The following is a 23482-nucleotide window of genomic DNA, read 5'->3' on the forward strand; positions in this document are numbered from 1 at the left end:
AAAATCCTAACCTGTACAAAAAGAAAAACTACAAAACTGAACCGGTCTCCGCTATCACCACAAACCTCATTGAAAATTTGCATTGGTTGATCACCAAAATATTTTTGGATCCAATCATGGATCGGAGCATGTCTAAAATTCAAGACACCCACAACAATCGAAATACATAAAGAAAACAAATCTAATAGAGAATCTGGGCAACTTTTTGTAAACAACTCACTTCATTCTTTTATGTTACTCTTTGGAATACCGGTCATTAGCAGATTAATAAGCCCACAATTCCCGTCATTCATCACCATCAAAAGACACCCAACTAATCTGTTATTCACAGATAACATCATTATTGTTTTAATATTAGATTCTATTATTTCAAGAAAAATATAATCCTGAATTAGCAAAAAAAAAAAAGGAAAAAATCGTCACCCTCGTTTCAGTTCCTCATCGTGATACTAATGGATATCTTTAAGCCATTCAGGCAAACCATGCACCTAACACAGCCGTTATAAGATGTATTCAGTTTTGATGCAAAAATGTTACAAAGGTTTTAGTCTACAGCCGTTAGCTAATAAAGGGGAGACTTCTTCTACTGGTTCTGCAAGTGCAAGATAGTTTTCAACAACAGTGCCCTTTGTACCAAAAGCATCAAATGTAGCAGTCTGCATATGCCATCCCGTATCAAGGCTAAAACCTAAAATTACAGCCATTGCATCTCAAGCAAAGGAGAAATAACATGGAACCTTAATAGTTAACCCATAAGCCATGATTGATAAATTTTTAGGGATTGTTTGTTTCATGCTTTTTACTCTCTCAGCTTCTACTTTCTCAAGCTTCTACTTTTTAGATACCTCTCATGAAAGCTGAGCTGGTAGTTTTTTTTTCAGAGAACCAGACTATATCTCATGAAAGGCCGCTCCCTTTCCTTGGAATGAAACAAATGGGCCCTTGCACGTATCACGGTGGAACTGAGAAAATTGTTCAAAAGTTTCACATGATGCCAAACTTGAGTGTCTCCCTCAATCACATGCGATGAAGACATCTTGGAGGTCGGATGTGACGGGAGGGGTTGAAAAGTCATATGAGAGAGGGTTATGGATCTACTCTCCGATTTTCAGATTCCGAAAAGTGGGTCCTCTTTCCTAGATGTTGCATCTACTTATATGGTTCAGGTCTACAAGCAGATCAACCCAGCCAATCCCTCCGCAACTAGGTACGAATCCAAATTTTTGTGGGGAGCCCTATACTGTTTCAAACTTGGCCCTTTCTAGGGGTCACCTGGTCCACTGGAAAACAACAGTCCTGACCCAGCCCAAGTTGAGATTGACAAAGTCCCAGGCCTAGGCACCAGTAACCAACCAAGGTAATTGAAAAGTTCCAAAGTTGGTTTATTTCTCAACACACATGGGAAGTAAGGCAAGTGTGTTGAGCCATGCGTCACGGCCATCACCCACCTCCTGCAGACCACGTTATTGACGCCGCTCATTTCGCTTCTTCGGCGTCCTTACTCAACTAAACTACCTTGAATTCCGGCTTTTTCTCAGGATAAGTAATCGACCTTTGCGTCCCTACAAAAGGGACCCTCCTCTTCCACCTTCTCTGCACAACAAAATTCTAGCCACCTCTGCCTTAGGGTGATCACCAAACCATGGCTCGCTTTCAGCATCTGTCGCTCCTGCTCATCCTCCTCACCCTTGTCCTAGCTTTAGTAGCCCCGCTCTCCAATGCCCATGTAAGTTTTTAGAAATTGGCATGGTTCTCTTAATTTGCATCTTTTGGGATGGGCTGCAGTTTGTAATTAGTGGTCATGACTCATGGGTACACCAGCCCAACTTGGTTCCCGAGTTCGTGTTGCACTTAGCTCGGGCAACTAGGCCATGTTTTGGCCTACACTAGGCCATGTTCGCGATGGGTACTGTCACTAAATTGAATTGGCATGGTAAGGTTTCTAAATGCAATTGAGTGAAGAAACCTACAAGATGCCCCAGTTTGTCCAAGCTCGACCTCTTCCTGTTCAGATGTCTGAACCAAAGTTCGGAGACTACAGAAATTCTTGAGCAACTCGGTTGGTTATGACCAAGTTGAGTCTGAAATGTGAGGAGTCATTGTGATGCACAGGGCTAGCTGGACCATGCCAATATTTTTTCCCTTCTGTTCCATTTTCCTTCCCAAAAATGGAAAGGTTAGAGTAGCAAAGAAAATAGTCCTCTTGTCTAGTTCTCATGTGTGATCTTATATGTCAATCCAATGGAGTTGCTATAAAGCTTTCCTAGTGAAAAAACATTCTTGTTATTTGAGTTTTTTTTTTCGAAATAGCATGCTCTTTGAATTTAGATATCCATGTTGATTCCTGTATTTTGTTATGCAGGGTTACTATGGTGCACGACTTCATCCTTCAGGTAAGTAGTGTAGCTTAACATGCACTTCTGAAAACGATACACCAGATTATAATGGCTTTCATATACACTTTGTCAAGTGGCATTCATTTAGTAAGCATATTAATCTTTCCACATTAGTGATGCCATTTCATCATATTTTAGGCATCACTACTTAGCAAGGGGAGTTAAATAAATTGCCACACCAAGTCAATTTATCAACAAATAAATTGGATTATAATTGGTAGCATGTTTATGAGGTCAAATTAACCGTCTGATCAGTGTTGTCTGGGATGCTTTTGGAGTTTATCTTGTATATAGGATCCCCTATCTTGTTCTTCTCTTTAAAGAAAACATGTCCCATTCTGAAGATAAAAAAAGATTTTAATTACCATAAATTAAACATTTTTTTTCAAAAAATTTCAATGTACGACTTGGGAACTACAAGGTTAGTTCATAAGCCTTGGTTTAATCCCTTTCTGATTCTTTAATTTCCATGATCTGCAGACTGTGGTGCAAGGTGTTCGTACCGGTGCTCGGCAACATCTCACAGGAAGCCATGCATGTTCTTTTGTACGAAGTGTTGCTCCAAGTGCCTCTGTGTCCCTCCTGGCACCTATGGCAACAGGCAATTCTGCCCATGCTATAACAATTGGAAGACCAAGGAAGGAGGTCCCAAGTGCCCCTAAACTCTCTCTCTCTCTCTCTCTCTCTCTCTCTCTTACATATACATATAAAGTTAGTGAGGCAAAAGCTGCAGTCGAAGTAAGCTATGTAGTGTTTAGTATCATCCAAGGTGATGTAGATGGTGTCGTACTCCAGAATAGCACCAAACAACCAGCTGTATCTTGAAATTCGGATCGTAGTTATGGAGAATACCTGGAAGCTTTCCTTGTTGCCATATGGCAATCACAATACTTGTTACAGTCCTTTTGTGTTTGGTATGCTATGTAGTCAAGTTGGAGGAGGATAAAAAATGATCAGGCTCAGTTAGTCAATTCAGTTAACATTATGCAATTCAGTTCAACCATATCGAGGATACACTTATAATAAATTGTACATTTACTAGTAACTTTTTCTTTGCCTTTTTGTTTGGGAAAGCAATTATTTCTACAATCACGTCTACTTTGCCCAAACTTCCACGTACCGATCTATTTTTAAGAGTATGCAATTCAGTTCAGTGTGTCGTTGGCATTGCTATTGCCCGGTTTCCTACAATGAAACAAAAGGAACTCAGACCAGGTGATCTGCCATATCACCGACGGATGGTCATATGCATGCAATATCACCTGTCCCTGGCTCAAAAAGAAAAAAACATTATGTACTTCTTCCACAATACTCTTAGGTCAAAGGAGCTGAAGCAAGGAAAAATAATTCAAACATTAGTACATAGAATATGGTATCAAATATATATATATATATATATATATATATATTGGATAATCGAGCTGGGGTTAGCCAGACCCCTACCATACAAAAAAGAAGAACAGTAGATTACATGCCAAATAACAGGAAGCAATCGGAAATTGGCCGCCCAGCTTAATGAAGGCCCATTTATTAACTTGGGTAGACAGACGAGTTAGAACAAACCAAACCCATTTTGAAAGTTTCAAACACTTTAGCTATTGCTTTCCATACCTGTGACCCTTTCTTCCAAGAATAATTCGGAGACCATGTGGATGGCGGCCCCTCTAACCTGTACTTATGCTTCAAAAAATTTGTCCACTGAGATTCTTCTGTTGTGAACGCCACCACCATCTACACAGCAGAGCTTCCCAACCACCTCTGTCCACCAGGGAAGTAACAATCTTCCAATTTACCAACAATTTTGAGGAGGCCGTTCCATTCTAAAGAAAAGCCCTAAAAATTTATTTATTATGTTTTCCACTTTCTTTGGTAGGTGAAACAAAGCAATCTGATGCAAAGGCATACAGTTTAGAACATGCTTAATGAAGGATGACTCTCGACAAAAATGGTCTTTCCTTAGGCTGAATTTTGGAACACATCTGATCTTCTACTGTACTTCAAATTTTCTTGTGAGCATGGCCCTGCATAATCTTAAGGCCCAGATGGTCGATTGGAAATGAGAATGTGCGGCGTGCGAAAATGTTTTCCGCAAAAGTGATAATTTGGCGAGATGAAATGCAAACCAGTAGCTTGCAATAACTTTAAGTCCAGAAACCACCTCAAATAGTTGAAGCAAAGTCTAAATTTTTGTCATGTGAGAAAGAATCGCCGATCTGAAAATGACAATATTGTCCGCATACTGAAGCATACAACACCTATGAGGTCCGGCACGCTCTGTCAATAAAATTGGATTCAACTGTTTTCCTGAAAAGTGTATTTAGAGCCTCACCGACAATGTTGAAAAAAAGAGGGAAAAGTGAATTGTTGGAAATAAAGCAACAAACTATAGAAGAAGATTGTTCTCTAGAATGAAAAACACACATAAATGGTGCAAGAGAAGGAGAAGGCTACAAAAGGCTTCAATACATTCCAATGACTTGTCAAAATGAGGATACATGGCTGCTATATATATAACATTCAAGCCCAACTAGAATTTAATTACATAATAAATTCCTACCTGTGAACACCTCAAATTTTTCAAAGACTTGCAAAATGACCCTTTTGCCCCTAACTCCATCTTCTGAGAAATCAAAGCAAATTCTTCAGACTTTCTGGATTAAAAACTATATTGATCCATTCAAAATCGTTTTCAAGTTCAAATCCGGTGCTTTAAATCCATATTTCCTCAAAACCCGGATCCTAACTCATTTCTGAAGAAATTTTCTCAAAATGGCTTTAAAATTCTCAGAAAAATTCTCTTTTGTAAATATTTTTGCAAAAACACCAAAAAATTAGTTTAAACCTTTGTTTTCTCGCAAATCTTAGGATTTTATTCTAAAAATACAAAATAATAGAAAAATAACACAAAAACCAAAAATTTGGAAAAACTTTGAGAAAAACAAATGATTTTTTAGCCTTTTGAAAAACAATTTTTGCTAAAAACCTCAGAAGCCCCTTTTTGTAAATTTTTGAAAACTGAAGGGGGTCTTTTGCAAAACCCTCTTTTAGGGTTTTCTTTCGTAAGGGAAAAGGGGAAAAGCTGCCCCCTCCATTTCTCTCTTCACTCTCTCTCTCTCCCGATTTCTCTCCATGGGAAACCCTTCATCGCCAAAACCATCAGCCTCCATTGCCGTCCGATCACCATCTTCGAACCCTCTTCATCCTCCACCTTCGATCTCCGCTCGGCTCTTCCCGAACCTTCCCCTTTTCCTCTTTAAAAAGAGCACGCATGGCTCCCAATCGGCACCCGTTTTCACCCCAGCATCCTTCTATTCTTCAGGCATCGGGATCCATCTTCTTCACCTCCCCACTTCTTCTTCCCTCTTCACACTCGGTCCCATCTTTTCCCTTTACAATTCTTCACTTCTACACCATCCCCTTCTTGTTTCTTCCTCTGGCTTTCTCCACCGATTGAGGTAAGTCGGCTTCATTACAAAGGTACCTCTAAGGATATCAAACAACCACTTCTTCTTCAGCAACCAGTGAGGAAATCTTCAGCCGATTGAATCAAGGAAGAGATCCCTCCCTCAAAATCTCTGCAAGCAAGTCCGATATCTGGCTACCCTCGGCTCTATCTCGTCTAGAGTGTCACCTGCATCAATTGGTTATGGAGGTCTTCTGATTCTTTCCCCAAATCGACTGAAGGGAGTCGATCGATCCCCAAAGGTTATAGAATCAAATATTGAAGTTCATTACCTAAAGTGCTAAAACCCATCTTTTGGGTCTTACAGAAGTCGGCAAATAAAGACAGGTGGTGCTGAAGATTTCAACGATTGGGAATCATGGATTATGCTGATAATTGTTTTATGAACTAATTGCTGCAACACGCAGCGTTGTCATCACATTAGTGCAGCACCCTTCATCTTGCTGCATTACTATTCACACACGAAAGTTACAGTGTGAAAAGTTGGGGAGCTGTGAAACTGTGGTATTGATGAACATGCATGCTACTAGGCTGTCTCTGAAGAGACAGATCAACCCATCATTCGTTCCCTATAACTATGTTGCAGCCACACACAAACTGACTAGACCATCATAACTCATCAGGTATTGAATCTCGTAGTTTGTCATCACCAGGCCTGTGTCATTTATCTTGATAATGTTGCTACAACCCCCAAGGTCACTCATCATGGGGCGGTTCTGTTGGCAGAAATCAATTTGCAGCCATATTTAGCAGTTGTTATTAGAAGCTCTTTGACTCATATGTTTGTGTAGTGAGTAGCTCCAGAACATTCAAAGTAGGATTTATACCCCAATTTTGCCTTAGTATTCTTTGTGTGATATTCTAGCCATTTGTTGTGTAACCACTGCAATACCTACTACATATTTTGCTAAGCAAGGCTCCAGCCACTTGCTGTCTTCAACCCTTACAACTGCAGGTCTACCCTGTTGTAAGTCATATCCCATATATTGCTATAGCCATATATCCCAATATTTTCATCCTCCTGTTGATAATGAGTGTATTCCCATGGCATATTCATGACACTCACTGCATGCTTTCATTATGGACCATGTTTATGCCCACCTTGTATATTAGTCACAATGTAAAATTTTCTTGCAGCATTTACTTACACTAAAAAACCTTCTTTAGTTCGCTGTTACCACAGCACTGTCATGTGTATCTTATCTTTTACCAATGTGCAATACCTTAATGATTAATCTTGATGACTCGTAGCTTAGTACATTGACATGTTTGTTTTCCTTAATATAATGTATCAAATATATATCTTTGTGTGGATTTGCTCATTAGTATAATCGTTGCACATATATTTTCGCTTTTTAGTATCATCACATTACAATCTTTCAATATGACTTCTTTTTCATGTTCATATCCTGCTTGGTATTAACTTTGTTTTGGAAATACGTGAGGTTATCCTCCTCCTGAGATTAGAAGCCTCGTAATTGCAATTGATGTAATAACCAGATGCTAAATGAGAATTTACATTTTCCTGTCTTAGATAGAATGAATGAGCATTGTAAAAAGCATGAATTACTTGTTTTCATATCATTTTCTTCCTTCCTTTCTCAAAATCTCACATTGGTGAAACACGAATGGCACGTGCACCATTTCGTAAGAGGTAATTGATACTAAGTTAATGATCCACATCAATGGTCATAGTCAGGGTGTGGACAAAACTTAGTATTTTTATCTTTTACAAAATAACACTGGATCCACACTGGATCCGTTTTCAAAATTCATCATATTTTTCTTAAATAATTTTCTCCTTTTATCAGAATTTAACTTAAAATTAACTCAAAATATATACCAATGGTCATAGTGAGGGTATATTGAGAGTTCATTTCATTTTAAATTCTATAAAAGCACCAAATGTATTTTATTCTTTACTTGAATCTAAATATAAATTATTATATAATACATTCAATGACCATAGTCAAGGGTGTATTATATCTTCAATCTTATTTTAATTCATCCAAAGAATGGGATAGCTTTTCAAAATCCAAATTTCAAAAATTCAAATTCATTCATCATTTAGGATAGAATTGCATCATATTTTCAAAATTCCTTTTTCAAAAACTCCAAGTGATGTAAATATCTTCCTCAATCTATCTTCAATTCTTGTAAAAATCCAAGTTATCCTTCCACTTTTTAAATTCTATTCTCATTTTTTTTCAAATCTCAAAGTCCAAATTAGACTTTGAGATTTCAAATTCATTTTTATATTCAAATTCAAATCAGATTTCAAAGTTCAAGTTGACTTTGAAATTTCAAATTCATTTTATATTCAAAACTCCAATCAAACTCAAAGTTCAAACTTTGAGATTCTTGATTCATCTTCTAAAAATTTTAAATTCAAACTTCAAAATTCAAGGTCTAATTTGACTTTGAAATTCATTTGTATATTCAAGATTCAAATTCCAAATTTCATTTTTTAAAGTTCAAATTAAACTTGGAAGTCCTTAACAACTCCAAATCCATTTTAGGATCCAGGATTCAAGACTCACTTTGGATCTTAGACTTCAGATCCAATTCCTCTTTAGGATCCAGACTCCAATTTCACTTTAGATCTTAGACTTCAGATCCAATTTCCTTATAGGATCCAGAATCCAATTTCACATTTAGATCTCAGACTTCTGATCCACTCCATTTTAAGATCCAGAACCCAAGTCCATCTTGATTTCTAAATCTTGGATCCCATTCTGTCTAGGATCTGGAATCCAATTCCAATTCTAGATTTCAAATCCATTTTCAGATCTAATCTGAATCCCCTAAATCCATTTCTATTCTTAAATACCATCTGAATTTCTCAGATCCCTTTTAAACCTCCAACTTCAAAAATCTAAATTCAATTCCATCTCAAGTATTCATTTCCTAAATTCAAAGTTCAAATTCAAAGTCCATTTCTGACTTTGAAACTTTATTTTAAAACTTCAAGTCATTCCTTCTCATTTATTCTTCCAACTCTGATTTACTTCAAAGACTTAGAACTTCTCTGATCTATCTCAAGTTCTAAGTTAGATTCTATCATTCAAAAACCATTTCTTCACTCCATTATCAAGCACTTGGAAATTTCCAAAACACTCCTTTCAAAAAGAGCATACATCTTTGCATTCGCACAAGCATGATTCTTTGTGCATTCTTAGACTTAGAATAAATTCTTAGATGAGCATACACCCTTGGTTCGATTACCCCTGGTAAAAGTGCCAGTAACAGTCGAACCTCGTACCGACGAGCGGATCCCGTCTCCCAGTTTTCCCGTAAATTTTCAAAAACGAAGGCGAGTAATCTTTTAAATCTTTTCAAAAATTAAGGTCAAGTGATACCCGCAAAAGAGTTCCTATTCTCTCTATTCTTTTCTCTTCTCTTCTCTCTTTCTTTCTGTCTTTTATCTTTCTCCCTTCAAAAAGGAGGAAAATAAGATGTTAGAAAGGAAAATAGAAGGAAGAGAGAGAATATTACGAGAGGAAAAATTTTGCGATGATCACAGTTTTGGCGACCGAGATGGGACAGGCCTTCGTCCGGTCGAATTTAAAGCCTTTTACTTTGCTTTGATATTATCTAAGTCTTTATTCTTCAAAATGTCAGCTATATTTCCATGCAAACCTTAGGGGCCTAGATTTTGTCCTAAGCTGACATCATTGCATATAGGATTTAAGTATGGTTTGGTAGGACCATATTGAGGAGATTATTCCATGCTCACATTAGACTTAGGTCTGAAATACAACTCTCCTCAATTCTAAGGATTAAATGCAAAACAATGTATGCAAGCGTATGCTTCTCTTCATTTTAACCTGTCTCTTTAGGACTTGCATTAGAGCTATCTGATTTCTTGCATGTTGAGCATATTTTGAAAAACCTCCTTACCTATATTGTCTCGGTCTTCACGTTGCTGGCCTGTCTCACTGAACCATAGTTCGGGAGAGAGCCTCACAACTGGACCACTTATTTGGGTTCGCGCCCCCCTACCACGTACCTAAGGGCCATAGTCCGAGGTATATCGGTAGGTGCTCAAGGATGTTGGGAAGTCATTACTTTAGAACCGGAGAAATATTTCTATGCCACGTACTTTGAGCTTCGGCTTGAGTGTATCGGCGTATCTTGATTGGAATCAGATGATCTGAACCCTAGAGTTAGGATTAGGGTCCTACAAGCCATTTCAAAATATTGCATTTAGAGTCAGCCCCTAAGGATTGCTATTTGTGCATCCTTGTTTGTATATCTATGATTGTATGATATTTTATATTCCTTATATTTTCCAAAACCCTGGGTATATTATTATTCAAAATTTCCTCGTTTTAAAACCCAGGTGTATTTTCCTTTTTCTTCTCTTAATTTCTTCTAATTCTTTTTTATCCTGCCTGCAATTCTTCAAAATTTTTCTTTTCTATATTCTATTCCTTACCCTCATTTACAATAAAACATCTTTTTGTCAGGATATGTCCTTTTCAAAATTTATCTTTATTCACATTTTACTTGTCTATCCTTTTTCAGAAAAATAGTGCGGTTGTCGCAAATTTTAGTGACAACCCAATCCCTCGTAATGGGATGTTTTCATATTCAAATTATGATTTCCTCATTTATTAAAGATCTTTCCTAGATCTTTTCTAAAAAGGCCTGTTTATGCTCTACAGAGAGCATCAGCATTATCAGTTGATTTGGGGCAAAGCTCAGAGATTACACTACTCTAACATCCCAGTTACAAAGCAGAAAGTAAGGAATGGATTCTCGAAAGTCTGTCAGAGAAGGAGTTCAGGACAGCAAAAGTGAGATCGATTCTGTGATATATCAATTATTCAAAAAGATGATGGTGGAGATATTATCTGAGCAAGCTGAAGCTAGTTGCGGAAAAGCTCCCACAGAAGGAAAGGCACCTGTCACTTTCCCCATGAATAAGCACAGCAATATCAGTGTAGGAAATTCCAAAGCCAATAGGGGCAGCAATCAAGGCAACCAGGGCAGCAACTTGAGAGAGCATAAAAGCCAGATTGGGAAATATTGTTGAAACCATGATAGACATCTTCAATACAGTCCTCAGCAAAAAGGCAAGAAGCAAGAAGAACCAAAGCGCAATGATTGGAGCAGGGATCGAGATTTCACTCCTTTGGATGAACCGCTCGACAAAATCCTCGAATACATGATGTCTAACGGATTACTCAGGCTCCCAAAAGCCGGCAACCCTTCCACAGTCATGGGAAAATATATAGACCAGTTCTGCAGATACCATCAAGTAACAGGGCATGACACTGAGCATTGCTTCATCTTCAAGAATATAGTTCAAGACTGCCTTGATAAGAATCTCTTTGTCAAAAATGAAGAAGAAAAGCATCCGGATCTCCTAAACATGCAAGCTCAGTCCAGCTACCAGGCAAGGGTCAGTGCTCAGCAGAAGCCAAACAAGCCGAAGAAAGCAAAGCATGAAAGTTGGGGTTATGATCGTCAGCTTACCCCTCTAGGTCAGCCGATCGAAGAAGTTCTCCAATACTTGCTCGAGAAAGAAATGATCAAACTCCCAAAGCAGGATGATCCCTCTGTCACCAAAGGAAAATGGAAGAATCACTTTTGCAAGTTTCATCGAGCAAGGGGGCATGACACGGAGCGCTGCTTCGTCCTCAAAAACATTGTGCAAGATTACATTGATAAAGAGCTTCTGGTACCAGAGGAAGGAGGAAGGCAGCCTGCAGTTTCAGCCGGACCTTTTTCAAACCAATCAGAGAATTGAGAATGCCAAGAGTTTTTCGCTTTCACCCCTTTCTGTTAGTCGTTTTGTAGGGGCAAGTCAACCCAGTTTTTGTGACTCTTTTTAGTTAAAATACTTGTAAATATTCAGTTTTGTTATCAACTTTTGCTTATCAATGAAATGTCAATTTTCTTTTTGTCTTTGATATTCAATACTTCCTTCTTTTTGCTATATTGGGGCATTAAATTCCTTTTTCTTTTTCAAAAATATGGGACAATCCTGACATCATTCATGAGAGAAATGATATTACCTATGAGGGTCTTTCAAAAACCATGAAAATTTTAGTTCAAATATTTTATTAGAACCTTTTTCAAAGATCAACCCTTGTGTTGATCATATTTTTCTACAAATTGATTTTGAATCATTACATTTCAAAGATCAACCCTTGTGTTGATCATATTGATTTCGAATTATTGCATTTCAAAGATCGACCCTTGTGTTGATCATATTTTTCTACAAATTGATTTTGAATCATTGCATTTCAAAGATCAACCCTTGTGTTGATCATATTGATTTTGAATTATTGCATTTCAAAGATCGACCTCTGTGTTGATCATATTTTCTAAAAATTTGGTTTTCAAAACATTACATTTCAAAAGATCGATCCTTATGTTGATCATACTGATTCCGAACCATTGCATTCAAAGATCAATCCCTTGTGTTGATCTCATTTTCCAAAAATTTGATTTCATTACATTCAAACATCAAACCTTGTGTTGATCATATTTTCTAAAAAAATTGATTTCAAATCATTGCATTCAAAGATCAATCCTGGTGTTGATTATGTTTTCTAAAAATTGATTTCAAATCATTGAATTCAAAGATCAACCCTTGCGTCGATCATATTTTCTAAAAAAATTGATTTTGAATAATTGCATTCAAATATCAACCCTCGTGTTGATCATATTTTCTACAAATTGATTTTCAAATCATTTCAAAAAAATTAACCCTCATGATGATCTCTCATGAATGATCCCCTTTCAAAGATTAGCTCTCGTGGTTCATCCTCCTTTCCAAAACTGATTTTCTCATCTTCTTCTAAAGACCCCACATGCAGGCAGGATCAAACTCCTTTTCTCAACTTTTGTCAACCTTTCGTTTATCCATCTTTATCAGTTTTATCAATTTTATTCATTTTCATTATTCATTCATTTTTATTAATTCTTCTTAATTCTTATTAATTCTTATTTCAAAATTACCCTTTTAGGTTAAGGGATAAACCTGATGCCTCTTTCCCATGAGGTATTTCTTTTTTCTTTTCTTTTTCCCCCTTCAGGTTAAGGGATAAACCTGAAACCTCATCCTACGAGGTCCTTCTTTCTTCAGGATAAGGGATAGTCCTGAATGCCTTTTTCTTTTAAAGCTAAATCCTTTTCTTCATTCAATTCTATCAATTTTTATTCCTTAATTAAATTTTAATTCTTCCAATTCTTTATCAAAGCTTTTTCATCAACTTTTGCCTAAATTTTATTCCCTTCCCATTCAGGATAAGGGATAATCCTGAAACCCCTCATAGGAGCAACAATGCTACCTGTGAGAATTATTTCCATAAAAACTCCTTGATTCTTCTCTTTTGTCAAATCTCCCATCAATTTCTATCTCTTCTCATTTGTTCTTTTAAATTTTATTTCCTCCCCAATCAAGATAAGGGGGCAATCAGATCATTCAGTCCCCTAAATGGTCATTCTCAATCCTAGGTCCGGTCCTCGCACTGGCAAATTTCCAAAACTCAATCTCTTGTCAAAAACCCGAGTTTTCACTCGGGCTTCTCCCTTTATTCTTTCGTTTGAAGTTCTGAGTTCCGACCAGGACTTCATTTTGAATCCAATCATCGCATTGGAAATCCTTCAGTCCTTTGAAAATCTGAGTTCCAGCTCCGGTTTTTTCTATTATTTTCAGTCGAAGTTCTGAGTTCCGACCAGAACTTCCTTTTGAATCCAATCATCGCATTGGAAATCCTTCATTCCTTTGAAAATCCGAGTTCCAGCTCGGGTTTTTCTTCTATTATTTTCAGTTGAAGTTCTGAGTTCCGACCAGGAGTTCCTTTTGAATCCAATCATCGCATTGGAAATCCTTCATTCCTTTGAAAATCCGAGTTCCAGCTCGGGTTTTTTCTATTATTTTCAGTCGAAGTTCTGAGTTCCGACCAGGACTTCCTTTTGAATCCAATCCTCGCATTGGAAATCATCCATCCCTTTGAAAATCCGAGTTTCAGCTCGGGTTTTTCTTCTATTATTTTCAGTCGAAGTTCTGAGTTCCGACCAGGACTTCTTTTTTAATCCAATCATCGCATTAGAAATCCTTCATTCCTTTGAAAATCCGAGTTCCAGCTCAGGTTTTTTCTATTATTTTCAGTCGAAGTTCTGAGTTCCGACCAGGACTTTCTTTTGAATCCAATCCTCGCATTGGAAATCCTCCATCTCTTTGGAAATCCGAGTTCCAGCTCGGGTTTTTCTTCTATTATTTTCAGTCGAAGTTCTGAGTTCCGACCAAGACTTCCTTTTGAATCCAATCCTCGCATTGGAAATTCATCATTTCTTCTTTCCCTTCAGGTTAAAGGATAAACCTGATACCTCCTGATAACGAGATATTTCTTTCCTTCCTTCCTAGTTCAGGATAAGGAGATAAATCCTGAAGACAGACTGCCACGCAGTTAGGATGTGATGGTCCATTGAATTCAGAATTTCTCATATTTTACTTTCCAAATTTAACTCATCTTTACAACCTAGTCCTCGCACTAGGGTATTTCCCAAAATCTTCAATCATATATTGAGCTCATTTGGAGGATCCGATCCTCGCGCCAATAACTTTTTACATTCAATCTTTTGATCAAAATCCTTTCTTCTACAAAATTCAAGTTCTGATTTAAAATCTCCCAAAAAGCTGATGTATTTCAAACGTCCCAGTTTTTACTGGTCAGGTATTTCAAACGTCCTGGTTTTTACTGGTCAGGTATTTCAAACGTCCCAGTTTTTACTGGTCAGGTATTTCCGAAAAGATCCAACACTTGTTGGTCATATATTCTAAATGTTTCAGCTTCTCGCTGGTCAGGTATTTCAAACGTCCCAGCTTTTGCTGGTCAGGTATTTCAAAAAGATCCAACACTCATTGGACATGTATTTCAAACGTTCCAGCTTCTTGCTGGTCAGGTATTTCAAACGTCCCAGCTTCTGCTGGTCAGGTATTTTCGAAAAGATCCAACACTTGTTGGTCATATATTCCAAACGTTCCAGCTCCTCGCTGGTAAGGTATTTCAAATGTCCCAGCTTCTGCTAGTCAGGTATTTCAAAAGATCCAACACTCGTTGGGCATGTATTTCAAACGTTCCAGCTTCTTGTTGGTCAGGTATTTCAAACGTTCCAGCTTTTTGCTGGTCAGACCCAACACTCGTTGGTTATGTATTTCAAACGTTCTAGCTTCTCGCTGGTCAGGTATTTCAAACGTCCCAGCTTCTGCTGGTCAGGTATTTCAAAAGATCCAACACTCGTTGGGCATGTATTTCAAACGTTCCAGCATTTTTCTGGTCATGTATTTCAAACGTTCCAGCTTTCGCTGGTCAGGTATTTCCAAAAAAGGATCCAACACTCGTTGGTCATGTATTTCAAACGTTCCAGCTTTTCGCTGGTCACGCATTTCAAACATTCCAGCTTTTCGCTGGTCACGCATTTCAAACGTCCAAGCTTTGCTGGTCGTGCATTCCCAAAAGGGACTCAGCTTTTGATCGTGTATTTCCAAAAGACCCAGCTCTCGCTGGTCATGTATTTCAAAAGGTCCCAGTTCACAATTGTCGAGCTCCCAAAATCAACCTATTCCATAAATCAAACCTTCAGGTTGCAATTTCTCCATTCTCTCATTACCAAACCTTCAGGTTTCAATCTCTCAAAATCTATCATTTTCAAACCTTCATATCTCCAAATCTCTCAAGATTATCAAACCTCTAGGTACAATGTTTTCAAAAAAATCACCATTTTCTCAACCCTCGGGTTATAATCTCCCAATTTCTATCATTCTCAACCTTTTTTATAAAAACCCAGTTTTTCATAACCATTCGTGTATTTCCCAAAAGACCCAACACTCGTTGGTCATGTATTTTTAAAATGTTCCAGCATTATTGTTGGTCATGTATTTTAAATGTTTCAGTTTTACTGGTCGAGTATTTCAAAAGGTTCCAGCTTCTCGCTGGTCACGTATTTCAAAGGTTCCAGCTTTCGTTGGACAGGTATTTCAAAAGATCTCAACGTCTATTTGTCATGTATTCCAAAAGGTTCCAGCTTTCGCTGGTCATGTATCTCAAAAAGGTTCCAGCCTCCGCTGGTCACGTATTTCAAAGGTTCTAGCTTTCGCTGGTCATGTATTTCAAAGGTTCCAGCTTTCGCTGGTCATGTATTTCCCAAAATCAAAAGATTGCAACTCAAGATCTCATCAAAATCTATATTGAGTGATTATTTCACAAAGAATTCATGAAAATTTTGCCAATTTGCTAAAAACACTTGTTGATTCTAAAAATCTGACTACACAAAAAGAATTTCCTCAGATTACCTCTACTATTTCCTTCCAAAAGGTGAAACTTTTTGCAAAAAAAAGGTAAAATTCAAATCTTTTCCTGTTGATCAACCAAAAGGATATGAGAAATGTCCTCGATATGATCAATGAAAGAAATCTTTAATGATGTTGAAAAGCTAGAAGTGAATTGATATTGATCTTGGCTATGGCGCATGTTTAAAAATGACTTTCTGGCAATCAGGCAGTGGAAATATCTCGAGCTACAAAAGAATTCACTCAACCCATATCTTCTCATTTTCGTTTAAAAGTTGCAATCAAATATTCGCAAAAGAGATTTCTCAATTGTCGTCAAAATGAAGGCGAATTAAGCAAGTAGACCCCTGGGGCCAAAGAAGATTTGAAACATCTCCAAGATGACAGAGTTTGTGACGGATCCTTCTAGGGAAAGTTCGGATCACCGTCGAGATGAAGGCGGATGTGATGGGCCTACCGACAAACCCTAAAAGATATTTGATTCCAGCTATCATCTAAAGACCTTTTGAGCCAATGTCATATATAATCCTTGAGAGAAAGAAGGATCGGAGCATCTCCGAGATGAAAGAGTTTGTGATGTACCCTTCCCTGAAAAAGAAAAAAGAAAAGTCAGGACATCCAAATGAAGGATAATGAGAAAAACCCGAGAAAGTGCAATGAGTGAAAAAGAATGCAAAAAGATCATCGTGGGAAAACACCCAGATATCAAATTGCCAAAGTTGTCAGAAGCCATCTTTTCTCATGCAAAATTCTTTTATCAATATCTTTTCATTACTTGCTTTTATGAAATTAAGAATATTTCTTCTATTCTCATATCAGGGAAATGGATAGCTTCCTTGAAGAAGATCATCAGCGCTAAAATTTTGAATATGACTCTTAGAACTGAGGAGTTAACCTCATTTGGAGGAAATACTCTAGGTAAAAGAGGGAATATCTTTTGCACATACGTGCACATTTCCAAGCGTTTGAATCTACTACGATTTTATCTCATTGGCAAAATTTTCTAGCTATTCCAAGAATTAAATAAACATTCAATATTCATTTTGATGCAACCTAGCGTTGTTTGTATTTCCCAAAAAGAGTTGCCTCAGAAGAAGTATCTCTTCCTGTCCCATCACGGTTTTCTCATTAACGAAATCCGTATGGATGACCCACTCAGAATAAGGGTCAAACCTGAACCATTTGCGAAAGATCATTTAATTTCAAAAGCTATTTCAGTCTCAGCAAAGAGACGCACAATTTCTTTCCCTTTTCAAAGCTTTAGGGACTCTATATTTCCTCCTTTCGCAAAAACCCCTCTCGGATTTGTTCGTCCAAATTCCAAAGGTCCCATCGTGCTTTCTCCATTTTGAGAAACTTGTATGGTAGATTTCCCCCACTCAAAATAAGGGTCAAACCTGAACCATTTGCGAAAGATCATTTAATTTCAAAAGCTATTTCAGTCTCAGCAAAGAGACGCCCAATTTCTTCCCATTTTCAAAGCTTTAGGGACTCTATATTTCCTCCTTTTGCAAAAAACCCTATCGGATTTGTTCGTCCAAATTCCGAAGGTCCCATCGTGCTTTCTCCATTTTGAGAAACCTGTATGGTAGATTTCCCCCACTCAGGATAAGGGTCAAACCTGAACCCCCTACGAGAGGTCATGGATTTCAAAAGCTATTTCAGTCTCAACAATGAGACGCTCAATTTCTTCCTCTTTTCGAAGCTTTAGGGAACCCTATATTTTCCTTCTCTCGTAAAACCCCTTTCGGATTTGTTTGTCCAAATTCCAAAGGTCCCATTATGGTTTCTCCATTTGAGAAATTCGTATGGTAGATTTCCTATCCAGATTAAGAGTTAACCCGGAACATCGCTTCGCGAGGTATCTTCCTTGCAGGTTTGGGTTAAACCTGAGTCTCGTTCCAACGAGATTCCTCATTTTGACGAGATGTTTTCTTCCAGTCCCATCATGGTTCTTCCCATCGAGGAACCCATGCTTTGTATATCCATCCAGGATAGGATTCCACTTGAGCTTCATTTCACAAGACATTTTCCAAAAATGTCCCATCAAGACCCTCGTGTATTCCTTTCCTCATTTCAAATTCATCTTGATATATTTTCGTCCCATCCAGGTTAAGGGCTAAACCTGAATCATTCTGATAAGAGTATCTGGTCTCACCCACGAGACCTGATCAAAATTCTCATTTCCTACCATTTTAAAATTTCCATCTAAAGTCTCATCACGATTTCCTCATTTTTCTACTCAATCATATCATCTTCGAGGATTTTGTCTCCCCAAAACCATTCAGGATAAGGTTTCAAAGCCTCAGAAGCCATATTTTCAAAATAATTCTTCCACACCCAGTTCAGATCTGTCGACTGAGGCATTTTCAAAATTTGGAGTGTTATCTTTGCCACTAAGTTCAGCTTTCAATCGGCTTAGTAGAAAAGAGGGGCATCTATGAACACCCCAAATTTTTCAAAGACTTGTAAAATGACCCTTTTGCCCCTAACTCCATCTTCTGAGAAATCAAAGCAAATTCTTCAGACTTTCTAGATTAAAAACTATATTGATCCATTGAAAATCGTTTTCAGGTTCAAATCCGGTGCTTTAAATCCATATTTCCTCAAAACCCGGATCCTAACTCATTTCTGAAGAAATTTTCTCAAAATGGCTTTAAAATTCTCAGAAAAATTCTCTTTTGTAAATATTTTTTGCAAAAACACCAAAAAATTAGTTTTAACCTTTGTTTTCTCACAAATCTTAGGATTTTATTCTAAAAATACAAAATAATAGAAAAATAACACAAAAACCAAAAATTTGGAAAAACTTTGAGAAAAACAAATGATTTTTGAGCCTTTTGAAAAACATTTTTTGCTGAAAACCTCGAAAGCCCCTTTTTGTAAAAATTTGAAAACCGAAGGGGGTCTTTTGCAAAACCCTCTTTTAGGGTTTTCTTTCGTAAGGGAAAAGGGGAAAAGCCGCCCCCTCCATTTCTCTCTTCACTCTCACTCTCTCCCGATTTCTCTCCATGGGAAACCCTTTATCGCCAAAACCATCAGCCTCCATTGCCGCCCGATCACCATCTTCGAACCCTCTTCATCCTCCACCTTCGATCTCCGCTCGGCTCTTCCCGAACCTTCCCCTTTTCCTCTTTAAAAAGAGCATGCATGGCTCCCAATCGGCACCCGTTTTCACCCCAGCATCCTTCTATTCTTCAGGCATCGGGATCCATCTTCTTCACCTCCCCACTTCTTCTTCCCTCTTCACACTCGGTCACATCTTTTCCCTTTACGATTCTTCTCTTATGCACCATCCCCTTCTTGTTTCTTCCTCTAGCTTTCTCCACCGATTGAGGTAAGTCGGCTTCATTACAAAGGTACCTCCAAGGATATCAAACAACCACTTCTTCTTCAGCAACCAGTGAGGAAATCTTCAGCCGATTGAATCAAGGAAGAGCTCCCTCCCTCAAAATCTCTGCAAGCAAGTCCGATATCTGGCTACCCTTGGCTCTATTTCCTCTAGAGTGACACCTGCATCAATTGGTTGTGGAGGTCTTCTGATTCTTTCCCCAAATCGACTGAAGGGAGTTGATCGATGCCCAAAGGTTATAGAATCAAATATTAAAGTTCATTACCTAAAGTGCTAAAACCCATCTTTTGGGTCTTACAGAAGTCGGCAAATAAAGACAGGTGGTGCTGAAGATTTCACCGATTGGGAATCATGGATTATGCTGATAATTGTTTTATGAACTAATTGCTGCAACACGCAGCCTTGTCATCACATTAGTACAACACCCTTCATCTTGCTGCGTTACTATTCACACACGGGAGTTACAGTGTAAAAAGTTGGGGAGCTGTGAAACTGTGGTATTGATAAACATGCATGCTACTAGGTTGTCTCTGAAGAGACAGATCAACCCATCATTCGTTCCCTATAACTATGTTGCAGCCACACACAAACTGACTGGACCATCACAACTCATCAGGCATTGAATCCCGTAGTTTGTCATCACCAGGCTTGTGTCATTTATCTTGATAATGTTGCTACAACCCCCAAGGTCACTAATCATGGGGCGATTTTGTTGGCAGAAATCAATTTGCAGCCATATTTAACAAGAGTTGTTATTAGAAGCTCTTTGACTCATATGTTTGTGTAGTGAGTAGCTCCAGAACATTCAAAGTAGGATTTATACCCCAGTTTTGCCTTAGTATTCTTTGTGTGATATTCTAGCCATTTGTTGTGTAACCACCACAATACCTACTACATATTTTGCTAAGCAAGGCTCCAGCCACTTGTTGTCTTCAACCCTTACAACTGCAGGTCTACCCTGCTGTAAGTCATATTCCATATATTGCTATAGCCATATATCCCAATATTTTCATCCTCCTGTTGATAATGAGTGTATTCCCATGGCATATTCATGACACTCACTGCATGCTTTCATTATGGACCATATTTATGCCCACCTTGTATATTAGTCACAATGTAAATTTTTCCTACAGCATTTACTTGCACTTAAAAACCTTCTTTAGTTCGCTGTTACCACAGCACTGTCATGTGTATCTTATCTTTTACCAATGTGCAATACCTTAATGATTAATCTTGATGACTCGTAGCTTAGTACATTGACATGTTTGTTTCCCTCAATATAATGTATCAAATATATATCTTTGTGTGGATTTGCTCATTAGTATAATCGTTGCACATATATTTTCGCTTTTTAGTATCATCACATTACAATCTTCCAATATGACTTCTTTTTCATGTTCATATCCTGCTTGGTATTAACTTTGTTTTGGAAATACGTGAGGTTATCCTCCTCCTGAGATTAGAAGCCTCGTAATTGCAATTGATGTAATAACCAGATGCTAAATGAGAATTTACATTTTCCTGTCTTAGATAGAATGAATGAGCATTGTAAAAAGCATGAATTACTTGTTTTCATATCATTTTCTTCCTTTCTTTCTCAAAATCTCACATTGGTGAAACACGAATGACACGTGCACCATTTCGTAAGAGGTAATTGATACTAAGTTAATGATCCACATCAATGGTCATAGTCAGGGTGTGGACAAAACTTAGTATTTTTATCTTTTACAAAATAACACTAGATCCACATTGGATCCGTTTTCAAATTCATCATATTTTCCTTAAATAATTTTCTCCTTTTATCAAAATTTAACTTAAAATTAACTCAAAATATATACCAATGGCCATAGTGAGGGTATATTGAGAGTTCATTTCATTTTAAATTCTATAAAAGCACCAAATGTATTTTATTCTTTACTTGAATCTAAATATACATTATTATATAATACATTCAATGACCATAGTCAAGGGTGTATTATATCTTCAATCTTATTTTAATTCATCCAAAGAATGGGATAGCTTTTCAAAATCCAAATTTCAAAAATTCAAATTCATTCATCATTTAGGATAGAATTGCATCATATTTTCAAAATTCCTTTTTCAAAAACTCCAAGTGGTAAATATCTTCCTCAATCTATCTTCAATTCTTGTAAAAATCCAAGTTATCCTTCCACTTTTTAAATTCTATTCTCATTTTTTTTCAAATCTCAAAGTCCAAATTAGACTTTGAGATTTCAAATTCATTTTTATATTCAAATTCAAATCAGATTTCAAAGTTCAAGTTGACTTTGAAATTTCAAATTCATCTTATATTCAAAACTCCAATCAAACTCAAAGTTCAAACTTTGAGATTCTTGATTCATCTTCTAAAAATTTTAAATTCAAACTTCAAAATTCAAGGTCTAATTTGACTTTGAAATTCATTTGTATATTCAAGATTCAAATTCCAAATTTCATTTTTTAAAGTTCAAATCAAACTTGGAAGTCCTTAACAACTCCAAATCCATTTTAGGATCCAGGATTCAAGACTCACTTTGGATCTTAGACTTCAAATCCAATTCCTCTTTAGGATCCAGACTCCAATTTCACTTTAGATCTTAGACTTCAGATCCAATTTCCTTATAGGATCCAGAATCCAATTTCACATTTAGATCTCAGACTTCAGATCCACTCCATTTTAGGATCCAGAACCCAAGTCCATCTTGATTTCTAAATCTTGGATCCCATTCTGTCTAGGATCCGGAATCCAATTCCAATTCTAGATTTCAAATCCATTTTCGGATCTAATCTGAATCTCCTAAATCCATTTCTATTCTTAAATACCATCTAAATTTCTCAGATCCCTTTTAAACCTCCAACTTCAAAGATTTAAATTCAATTCCATCTCAAGTATTCATTTCCTAAATTCAAAGTTCAAATTCAAAGTCCATTTCTGACTTTGAAACTTCATTTTAAAGCTTGAAGTCATTCCTTCTCATTTATTCTTCCAACTCTGATTTACTTCAAAGACTTAGAACTTCTCTGATCTATCTCAAGTTCTAAGTTAGATTCTATCATTCAAAAACCATTTCTTCACTCCATTATCAAGCACTTGGAAATTTCCAAAACATTCCTTTCAAAAAGAGCATACATCTTTGCATTCGCACAAGCATGATTCTTTCTGCATTCTTAGACTTAGAATAAATTCTTAGATGATCTTAAGGCAAAGCAAAATGCATAAATTCGACCCTTGGTCCGATTACCCCTGGTAAAGGTGTCAGGAACGGTCGAACCTCGTACCGACGAGCGGATCCCGTCTCCCAGTTTTCCCGCAAATTTTCAAAAACGGAGTTGAGTAATTTTTTAAATCTTTTCAAAAATTAAGGTCAAGTGATACCTGCAAAAGAGTTCATCTTCTCTCTATTCTTTTCTCTTCTCTCTTTCTTTCTGTCTTTTATCTTTCTCCCTTCAAAAAGGAGGAAAATAAGAGGTTAGAAAGGAAAAGAGAAGGAAGAGAGAGAATATTACGAGAGAATATTACACAGAAATGGTGCAAGAGAAGGAGAAGGCTACAAAAGGCTTTAATACATTCCAATGACTTGTCAAAATGAGGATACATGGCTGCTATATATATAGCATTCAAGCCCAACTAGAATTTAATTACATAATAAATTCCTACCATAGAAAAACTAAAAGACTATTACATTTTTAAGGAAAAAAAATAAATGGGAGAGGAACCCAAAAAGTTGCATAGAAAACTGCAAATAGCTTTAATGTAAAACGAGTTCCTAAAATGAGAGAGGAATACGAAGAGTCTAGCTTATAATTCCAACAAGCCTTAAAGTAAAATGAGTTTCCCAAAAATGAAGGAGGAATACGAAGAGTCTAGCTTATAATTCCAACAGCTCCTCTTAAGCTAGACTATAACGACACCTAATTTCTCTCTCAATTTATTGAAAGTTTCATTCTTCAATGCTTTTGTA

At 37.2% G+C, this 23482-nt stretch overlaps 1 protein-coding gene across 1 annotated transcript; it reads left to right on the top strand.

Moving 5' to 3' along the window:
- The first annotated feature begins 1642 nt into the window (after positions 1-1642).
- LOC149816059 (protein RSI-1-like) lies at positions 1643-3058 on the top strand. The gene is made up of 3 exons (XM_089988017.1): positions 1643-1726; positions 2363-2393; positions 2877-3058. Exons 1-3 carry the CDS (start codon positions 1643-1645, stop codon positions 3056-3058), a joined length of 297 nt encoding a protein of 98 aa, XP_089844143.1.
- Positions 3059-23482: the final 20424 nt, after the last annotated feature.

Source organism: Nuphar pumila, chromosome 14, assembly GCF_984573655.1.
Source record: "Nuphar pumila chromosome 14, dmNupPumi1.hap1.1, whole genome shotgun sequence".
NCBI classification, from domain to species: Eukaryota; Viridiplantae; Streptophyta; class Magnoliopsida; order Nymphaeales; family Nymphaeaceae; genus Nuphar; species Nuphar pumila.